At 40.7% G+C, this 10,968-nt stretch overlaps 1 protein-coding gene across 1 annotated transcript in view; it reads left to right on the forward strand.

Moving 5' to 3' along the window:
* Positions 1-8,751, forward strand: part of LOC126194263 (uncharacterized) — an 86,858-nt gene extending 78,107 nt beyond the window's left edge. The window contains exon 4 of the mRNA XM_049932755.1: positions 8,674-8,751. Coding sequence (XP_049788712.1) covers positions 8,674-8,738 — 65 coding nt within the window. The 3' untranslated portion in view covers positions 8,739-8,751. The remainder of the gene's footprint in view (positions 1-8,673) is intronic.
* The last annotated feature ends 2,217 nt before the right edge of the window (positions 8,752-10,968 follow it).

Below are 10,968 nucleotides of genomic sequence, written 5' to 3' on the forward strand. Positions count from 1 at the left end.
CTGCGAAGTGTGGCCGACACGAGCGTTTTCAAGCCAGTACCACGGTTGACAAAAAAACATGTAGGTGTGGCCAACGTCCATCAGAGGGCATCAACCAGCAGCAGGGGAAGGGGGCACGACAATCAATGAACTATTTCCTGGTGATCACGTGTGTGCAAATCGTTCCGGAAATATCCTTCCGCCCGGGGATAGATAAGTCAGCGCCTGGCTATTCAGCGGGCAGTTCTCGACTCGCCAAATGCAGAGAAGATCAACCAGTCCAGCAATGTGCCACCTCAACCATCCTCTCTTCCACAATGATCATAATACATCTCTTCCATCATGTTAGGCTATCTATCAGCCACTAACAGCCAACTTCGATGTGGAACAGTTGTGTGGGTATAGAGACAAAGTACATTACGTTTTGGAATTAAAAATAAATGAAGTATTGGAAATTTTTTTAATTATATACTGGTGAAAGCCACACTTAAATACTACTTTTCTACATAGTTGCCATTTAAATTAAGGCACTTATCGTAGCGATGGATGAGCTTGGACATTCCTTCGTCGTAAAATTCGGCTGCCTGCACCTTCAACCACGTGGCGACTGTCTTTTGGGACAGAAAAGGTGTGATTTTTGTGGATTTCCTGGAAAGAGGCACTACAATAAACTCTCAAAGGTATTGCCAAACTCTGCACAACCTCAGAAGAGCAATACAAAACAAGCACAGGGGAAAGTTGGACTCAAAGATCTTGCTGATTCACGACAACGCCCGGGCCCACACGGCAAATGCCACTTGTGAAGTTCTCAAATCTTTTAAGTGGGAGTTGTTTCCTCATCAGCCGTACAGTCCTGACCTGGCACCGAGCGACTTCCACTTATTCCCAGAAATGAAGAAGTGGTTGGCTATGCAGCGTTTTGAATACGACGCACAGCTTCAAGAAGAGGTAACCACGTGGTTGAAGGCACAGGCGGCCGAATTTTACGACGAAGGAATTTCCAAGCTCGTCCATCGCTACGATAAGTGCCTTAATTAAATGGCAACTATGTATAAAAGTAGTATTTAAGTGTGGCTTTCATCTGTATATAATAAAAAAAATTTCCAATACTTTATTTATTTTTAATTCCAAAACGTAATGTACTTTGTGGATAGCCCTCGTAGGTTAGTTGTTATTTGGTTGATCTCCAGAAGGGATCCTTATTATTTTTTGGTTGAGAAGAATGGTTTACCATTGGTGGTTGATTGTAGTTTCCTTAATAAAAAAAGTTGGCAAAATGAGTTGGTTCTTGCTCTGTAAATTTAGCACAATATATTACTCTTTCAAGTGCCACAAAACTTGGACATTAGTCGCTCAATAAACTGCAAAATTAAAGTCCCTAAGACCTTGAACCTTTCTGAGTAACTGAATATGAAATTCATTTTCACTGTGGTCCATCTCTGCAACAAAATATTAATAAAGGCAAAATAAACAATGTGAGGGAGAGAGAGACATACTAGAGAAAACAGCATAAATGATTTGATCACAAGAAGCCTACAGGGCACCCACTACAGCACTTAGGATAGAACTTGTGAAAGAGCATTTGGCAGTTAGCAAGCTTATCTAAACTGAAGAAGTTTTAATTAAGGTATTGTGCCAGGGTATAGCATTTATAATGGTATAGGCATCAAGTGAGGAAGACGCCTTCTTCTAACTTTTCCTGATGCCTATATCATGTAGAAGAGGAAGCAGTGTAACTACTTTTTTCCTGCATTCTATGAATCAACTTGCTCAGTCATAGGCTGGTGCCCAGTGACACCTACAAACATGTCGGTAGCTGAAAACTGGGGACATGGTGCACTCTCATCGTCAGGAGCCATAAATGTGAAGGTTTTTTGTGTGGGACCCAAATGGAGAGCTGAACTACAATGCTTCAGAACCCTGCAAGAGTCCTTGTTCATTGCCTCACTTCATTGATAATTACCCTTCTTCATGTCAGTGATGGCTTGCTTCATCGCTACTATTATTCAGTGATTGGTTGGGAGAAGGTCATTAATTACAATGGATTGAGTACCACTATACATGTATTTTATCCTTTCTTGAAAGATACTATTGAATCAGTCATAAAATCATGCCATGAGATCCAAATAAAACTCAACTTGCTTGAATGCTTCAGATTTCGTTGATGTTCCCTGCATGCAAATTACTGTATGATATTCTTCCGACACTTGATCATACAATTCGTTACATCATTTTGGTCTAGACTCTCATCAACTGGAGTAAAATTGTCTTCATTGATGAGTCTTGCTTTGAATTGAGCCATGATGACCAGCAGAGATGTGTCTGGAGGTGCCCTGGACAGTGGAGGGATACACTTGACTGTTGCCCACCAAGTGGCCCAACAAGCAGGAGTGATAGAGTGGCCTGCCATTTCTTTTTATAACAGAACCATTTTGGTTGTCATCTGCAGCACCTTTACTGCACACCAGTATGTTAATGATATTCTGTGGCCTCCTTTGTTATGTTTCCCTTGATGGCAAGCCATTGTGGGCTTGCATTTCAATCGCAAATGGCGAAAGTTTCTACTGCTTGTCTTTGTGCTTTACAAACCCTAACTTGGCCAGCAAGATTGCTAGATCTTTCCCCGATTGAGAATGTTTGGAGCATTATGGGCAGGGCCCTCCAACCAGCTCAGCAGTTTAACAGTCTAACTTGCTAGTTGGACAGAATTCGGTCCTCAGGAGGGCATCCAACAACACTGTCAATCAGTGCCAAGCCAAATAACTGCTTGCATAAGGACCAGAGGTGGACCAATGCAATAATGTCTTGCACAGTTTGTGAAGCTCTTTCTCTGGAAAACATCATCCAATTTTTCTGAAATTGTAATAATTTTCCATCCCATTCAGATAATTCCTTCATGTCATGTCATTTTTTTTTTATCTTTGAGTATATTTCTTTTGTGGCATATTGTAAATAAATTCTCCTCATCTGTGCCAGTCAGCCTTAGCAGATAGGGGAATCTGTCTAGTATTAGCATCGATGAATCCCAGAACGTCAGCTAAGCCCTACTCACAATCAATTGTTGTTCAACTGCTTAGAAAACACACATAACATCAGTCGTAATGAGATTTCAGTAGTAAACATACGGAGCTATGTACAGGAAAAAATATATGAAAACCACTGCTGAAACTTGGTATAACATTTTCAGTGTTACACAGGAAATGATAAACTTATTAATAGTGGTAAAGAAAATTTTAATTGTGAACTTGACTAAACCCTACAAAAAAATGAACTGTTCCAAGCTCCTTAAAATAGATACACCATTATCATACTCACTGAAAGACAGTAAACATTCCATAATAGACTACCACAAAACTTAATTGAACATGTAGATGCAAATAATTGTAATCATGTAATCAAACACAAGTTTCATTGAGCTGATGAAATATGTGAAAACTGACAGATAATAAGATATTGTTTTCAAAATTTCCTGGAAATATTAAAGTAATACATCATGTGGATAATATTAGCATGTACAGGTTGTTGTTGTTGTTGTTGTTGTTGTGAGTCCGCAACTCGTGGTCGTGCGGTAGCATTCTCGCTTCCCGCGTCCGGGTTCGATTCCCAGCGGGGTCAGGGATTTTCTCTGCCTCGTGATGACTGGGTGTTGTGTGACGTCCTTAGGTTAGTGAGGTTTAAGTAGTTCTAAGTTCTAGGGGACTGATGACCATAGATGTTAAGTCCCCAAGTGCTCAGAGCCATTTGAACCATTTTTGTTGTTGTTGTGATCTTCAGTGCAAAGACTGGTTTGATGCAGCTCTCCATGCTACTCTATCCTGTGCAAGCCTCTTCACCTCCAAGTAACTGCTGCAACCTACATCCTTCTGAATCTGCTTACTGTATTCATCTCTTGATCTCCCTTTGTGATTCTTGTTCCCCACACTTCCCTACAATACGAAACTGATGATCCCTTGATGTCCTATCAACCGATCCCTTCTCTTGATCAAGTTATTTCACAAATTTCATGTTACCCCAGTTCTATTCAGTACCTTCTCATTAGTTATGTGGTCGACCCATCCAATCTTCAACTTTCTTCTGTAGCACCATATTCCAAAACTTCTATTCTATTTTTGTGGAGACTGTTTATCGTCCATGTTTCACTTCCATACATGGCTACATTCCACACGAATACCTTCAGAAAAGACTTCCTAACACTTAAATCTATATTCAAGCTTAAGAAATTTCTTTTCTTCAGAAATGCTTCTTTTTACCATTGCCAGTCTACATTTTATTTACTCTCTGCTTTGGCCATTGTCAGTTATTATGCCGCCAAAATACCAAAATTCATCTACTGCTTTATGCGTCTCATTTCCTTATCTAATTCCCTTAGCACCATCTGATTCGACTGCATTCCATTATCTTTGTTTTGCTTTTGTTGATGATGGTCTTATATCCTCCTTTCAAGACACTGTCCATTCTGTTCAGCTGCTCTTTACAAGTCCTTTGCTGTTTTTGATAGAGTTACAGTGTCATTGGCAAACCTCAAAGTTTTTATTTCTTCTCCCAAACTTTAATTCTTACTTAAATTTTTCTTTGATTTACTTTACTGCTTGTTCAGTATACAGATTGAATAACATCGGGTATAGGTTACAATCCTGTTTCACTCCCTTCTCAACCACTGCCTCCCTTTCATACCCCTCAACGCTTATACTTGCCATCTGGTTTCTTCACAAGTTGTAAATAGTCTTTTGCTCCCTGTATTTTACCTCTGCTACCTTCAGAATTTCTAAGAGAGTACTCCAGCCAACATTGTCAGAAGATTTCTATGAGCATACAAATGCTATAGATGTAGATTTGTCTTTCAGTAATCTATCTTCCAAGACAAGTCATAGGTTCGGTATTGCCTCACATGTTCCAGCATTTCTCCGGAGTCAAAATTGATCTTTCTCGAAGTTGGCGTCTAGCAGTTTTTCCAGTCTTCTGTAAAGAACTTGTGTTAGTATTTTGCAGCCATGACTATTTGAACTGATCATTTGGTAATTTTCACACATGTCAGCACATGCTTTGTTTGGAATTAGTATTATTATATTCTTCTTGAAGTCTGACGGTATTTCAGATCTTGCACTCCAAATGGAAGAGTTTTGTCATGGCTGGCTCTCCCAAGGCTATCAGCAGTTCTGACACAATATCGTCTATCCCCAGGGCCGTGTTTTGACTTAGGTCTTTAAGAGTTCTGTCAAATTCTTCTCACAGTATTATATCTCCCATCTCAAGTTTGTCTACATCCCCTTCCCTTTCTATAATATTGCATTCAAGTTTATCTCCCTTGTATAGACTCTCTACAAACTCCTTTCACCTTTCAGCTTTTCCTTCTTTGCTTTGGACTGGAAATTTGAGCTCTTGAAATTCATACAGCTGCTTCTCTTTCCCCCAAAGGTCTCTCTAATTTTCCTGTATGCATTATCTATCTTTCTCCTTGTGAAATATGCTTCTAAATTTTTACATTTGTCTTTTAGCCATTCCTGTTTAGCCATTTTGTACTTCCTCACAGTGTCATTTTTAGACATTTGTATTCCCTTTAACCTGTTTGATTTGCTGCATTTTTAAATTTTCTCCTTTCATCAGTTGAATTCAATATCCCTTGTGTTATCTAAGGATTTCTACTAGGCGTTGTCTTTTTACCTACTTGATCTTCTGCTGCCTTCACTATTTCATCTCCTGAAGTTACTCATTCATCTTTTACTACATTCCTTTCCCCTGTTCTAGTCAACTGTTGCCTGATGTCCTCTCTTAAACCCACCAAAACCTGTGGTTCTTTCAACTTATCTAAATCCCATCTCCATAATTTTGTACCTTTTTGCAATTTCTTCAGCTCTAATCTACAGTTCACGACCAACAAATTGAGGTCAGAGTCCATATCTGCCCCTGGAAATGTCTTACACAACTTAATATCTGGTTCCTAAATCTCTGCCCAACCATTAAATAAACTATCTGAAACCTTCCTGTGTCTCCAGGTCTCTTCCATGTACACAGCCTTCTTTTATGATTATTAAACCAAGTGTTAGCAATGATTAAAGTAGGCTCTGTGCAAAATTCTACCAGGTGGCTTCCTCATTCATTCCTTTCCTCCAGTCCACATTCACCTACTATTTTTCTGTCTCTCCCTTTTCCTCCTATCGAATTCCAATCCCCATCACAATTAAATTTTTGTCTCCTTGGAGTATCTGAATAATTTCTTTATCTCATCATATATTTCTTCACTTTCTTCATCATCTGCGGAGCCAGTTGGCATATAGACTTGTACTACTGTGGTAGGCATGGCCTTTGAGTTTGTTTTGGCTATGATAATGTGTTCACTATGCTGTTCATAATAGCTCACCCGCATTCATATTTTCTTATTCATTATTAAATCCACTTCTGCACCACCCCTATTTGACATTGTATTTATAACCCTATATTCACCTGACTGGTAGTCCTGTTCCTCCTGCCACTGAACTTCATTAATTCCCACTATATTCAAATGACCCATGCCAGGCATCGAGCTACCGCCCCATCAGCCTGCTCCCGTCCCTCTCAAAAGTTTTAGAGAGGCTGTACACGAGAGGACTGATGCGACAAGTCACCCAGGAGGGCATCATACCAGACGAGCAGTTCGGGTTTCGAGAAGAGCATGCCAATTCCCACCAGCTTCTGTGAGTGGTAGAACCAGCGATGAGGGCACTGGAAACAAGGGAATACTTTGCCGCAGTGTTCCTCAACGTCTCCCAAGCGTTTGACTAGGTGTGGCATGACGGTCTCGAGTTCAAACTTTTTGAACAAGGGATACCGACATCCCACATGACGCTACTGCTGTCGTACCTGTCTGAACGAACCTTCCACGTGAGGGCTGATGACGGTACGTCCACAGACCAGCAGATATGTGCAGGAATGCCGCAGGGGTGGATTCTCAGCGCCTCGCTGTACTCCCTGTACACTGCTGATGCCCCAAAAGTGGCAGGAGTTGAACTGGTGCTGTACATGGATGATACGGCCCTGTTCACTCACAGTATAAACGCCCAGCTGCTGAGAAATCGCCTACAACGTGGGTGCGATGCCTTGGGCTCATGGGCAACAAAGTGGCAGCTGAAATTCAACGCCACAAAGAGCCAGGCAGTTGTCTTCACCCGAAGACTCTTGCTGCCAGGGCTTATGCCATTTGAAATCCTGGGAGAACCTATCCCATGGAGTGGGACGGCGAAATACCTAGGGATTACCCTAGACCACAGGCTCACCTGGAAGCATCACATCCGTGATGTGAAAGGGAGAGCAATAGGACACCTTCGCACCCTGTATCCGCTGCTAAACTTGCAGTTGTCATTGCCACCACAACATGGCATCACGCTTTACCTAACACTGGTTCGCCCACTGTTAGAGTAAGCGGCCATTGTCTGGGGGAAAGCCGCAGATGCTCACATTGTGACTTTGCAGCAGATACAGAACTGCGCTCTGAAGACTGCTATGCATCTTCCGAGGTGCTTCTCGATGCGCCAACTCCACGAGGACATCGGGATCCTGCCTCTCCAAGACAGGTTCTGCGCCATCGCCAGGAAGTTCTACGAGAAAGCAGGACACTCCCGCAACTGGCTCATCCGTGGACTGGGCCAACAACCTCATCACAGGCCAACCACACGTTGGTCTGACCTGCTGAGGGATTAAGTTTTTATTAATCCCCCACCAGAGTGTGTCTTTCTCTTTTTCAGGTCACACCAGCAAGGACCAATCAACAAGAGTGGTCATATATTTTTCTCTCTTTTACAGGAACTGCAGGAATGACAAATTTTGTCCAAACTGCACCACCTCGAGCCAAGGATAGGCTCCTCCTTTCAGCGTCAGCATATTAAACTTTAACCTATCCATTTCCCTTTTTAAATTTTCAAGTTACATGTCTGATTAAGGGATCTAATATTCCGTGCCCCAATCTGTCGAATGCCAGTTTTGTTTCTCCTGATGATGACATTTTCCTGAGTAGTTCTTGCCTGAAGATCCAAATGGGGGACTATTTTACCTCCAGAATATTTTATCCAGAAGGACGCTATTGTTATTTGACCATAAGGTAGAGCTGCACCCCCTTGGAAAAAATTATGCCTGAAGTTTCCCATTGCTTTCAGCCATTCGCAGTACCAGCACAGAAAGGACATTTTGGTTGATGTTAACAAGGCCAGATCAGTCAATCACTCAGCCTGTTGCCCCTGCAATTACTGAAAAGGCTGCTGCCTGTCTTCAGCAACCACACGTTTGTCTGGCCTCGCAACAGGTATTCCGACGTTGTGTTTGCACCTATGATACAGCTGTCTGTATCGCTGAGGCACGTAAGCCACCCCACCAGTGGTAAAGTCCATGGTTCACAGGACAAGGGACAGGAGGGGTGGAGGGGGGGGGGGCAGGTACAGTTGCATCTTAAAATTCTCTCATCAGATTCCAATGCTCAAGACTCACATAACAAAAAATGTCTGCTCAACATCTTATCCCAAAATTCTTCATTGCAACAGTATTTGTTCTCAGATTGACTTGTTTCAGTTCCCAACTGCAGCTACAATTCTTAGCCAGTTTACTGGAAAGGAGGCATCTTTCCAGTATAACTGATCTCATGAAATAATTTCTCTGTTAATGTGCTTTAAAACGTATCTATGAGTAAGTTTGAATTTTATATTGGGGTTTGTGTACTTATCGTTTCAGACAATCTGCCGCAGTGGAAGTCCTGGATAACAACAACTGTAAGATTTAACTATAAAGTTAAATGAATATTTAATCCAGTATAATGTTTCAGATGAATATTTATTACAGTCTTAAAGTAAATAAAAGCATCTTGACAAATCTGAAATAAGTAGTAACATACTTAACGATAATGAAATGAATGTTGCTCAACAAGCTACATGCATTCTGTCCAAATACACACAAAGTACTCACTCCACATGCCAATATGGTTACCCCTATATATATATTCCAAACAATCCCGAACAATCTTTGGCATTGTTTAGAATCATTTTTTGATTAACTAACAATTAAAATTAACATATAAAAACTGAAAATACATATATAAACGTATGTTTACTCCAGAACAGCAAGTACAATTCTATGTTGGATCGTATTTGTGATACTATTTGAGTATAATTTCTCAAATACATAATTACAATAATGCATTTACATATCTCATTAATTACTTGAGACTCCCTTCGTGGAAATTGTTCCCTTTATTTACAGAGCTTCTACACTTTGAGGTAAATGGAATCAAACAGTTATTTTTGCAGTTATAATTTTTTCTAGCGAAGTTATATATTTTTGTATGCATGTGTAATTCCGAATTCATCTGGAGAATGCATGTTTTAAGTACGCAGACCGCTTCGTAGAGTATCTTGAAGTGTGCAGTACGCAGACTGTTTTATAAGGTGAAATGTCTGACCAGTGACCAATCTTACTATTTTTCATTTGTCCAGACACTTCCGATGTTTCACTTCTGTCCTTTTTCAATCATTAAACATCAATCAATGTTTTTTTTTTCAGGACTATATGTGCAACACAGTTGCTGCTTTTCCTTTCACAGTAAGTGTTACCATATAACAGAATGATACATAAGAGTGCAATTACGTACCGGGTGATCAAAAAGTCAGTATAAATTTGAAAACTGAATAAATCACGGAATAATATAGATAGAGAGGTACAAATTGACACACATCCTTGGAATGACATGGGGTTTTATTAGAACCAAAAAAAATACAAAAGCTCAAAAAATGTCTGACAGATGGCGCTTCATCTGATCAGAATAGCAATAATTAGCATAACAAAGTAAGACAAAGCAAAGTTGATGTTCTTTACAGGAAATGCTCAATATGTCCACCATCATTCCTCAACAATAGCTGTAGTTGAGGAATAATGTTGTGAACAGCACTGTAAAGCATGTCCGGAGTTTTGTGAGGCATTGGTGTCGGATGTTGTTTCATCATCCCAAGAGATGTCGGTCGATCACAATACACTTGCGACTTCAGGTAACCCCAAAGCCAATAATTGCACGGACTGAGGTCTGGGGACCTGGGAGCCAAGCATGACGAAAGTGGCGGCTGAGCACACGATCGCGACTAGCAATCCTTCCCCCCCCCCCCCCCTTTCCCCCCTAATAAAACCCCATGTCATTCCAATCATGTGTGTCAATTTTTACCTCTCTATCTACATTATTCCGTGGTTTATTAAGTTTTCAAATTTATACTGACTTTTTGATCATCCAGTATTACTCTGAGTGACAATATAAATGACTAATACATCATACTGGTTGTGTTTTATAAGTCATTGAAACGTCACCAACAATTATGTGGTTGGACGTTATACACAGGTACGTGTTCACCACTTGGGTGTGAATACACAATAAATGAATCATAAATGACTGGTACATCATAACAAAACATGGTTAGGCATTATACATTGGTAAGTGTTCACCACTTAGGTGTGAATACACATTAATTGAATCATAAATGACTGGTACATCATGACAAAAATATGAATAGGTTTTATACATTGGTAAGTTGGTTAGAGCATATATCGATAAGTGTTGAATGGTATGCTTGAAGGATCTCAGCAATAGAAGCATATGCATGTGGACAGAGGGAAGGATAGCTTGGTACTCTGATGAGAAGTAAGAAATGAAATAGAAGATTCGGAGTGTTGGTGTTGGAGAAGAAAAGATGACAGACCCCAAAGACAGGAAACCCCCCTACCCTGGACCCCCACTGTTCCAGTATTTAACTGTGGAACCGGAGGGAGAAGAGTGTTCGGCATTTCCTGCAAAATGGCCTTGCCACAGCTTCACCTTCCCAGCCCCCGAAAATTAACCCCAACACTCCCTATTGACTGATCAATGAAGGGTGAACAATTAGCATTCTGCAGGACAGAGTAAATGACATATAATGCTGTATTGGTTAATTCAAGTAACAAATGCTAGATACTACCAGCTGACTTACAAGCAGTCCCTCTAATATCTGG

The sequence above is a fragment of the Schistocerca nitens genome, chromosome 1 (assembly GCF_023898315.1).
Source record: "Schistocerca nitens isolate TAMUIC-IGC-003100 chromosome 1, iqSchNite1.1, whole genome shotgun sequence".
Taxonomy (NCBI): Eukaryota; Metazoa; Arthropoda; class Insecta; order Orthoptera; family Acrididae; genus Schistocerca; species Schistocerca nitens.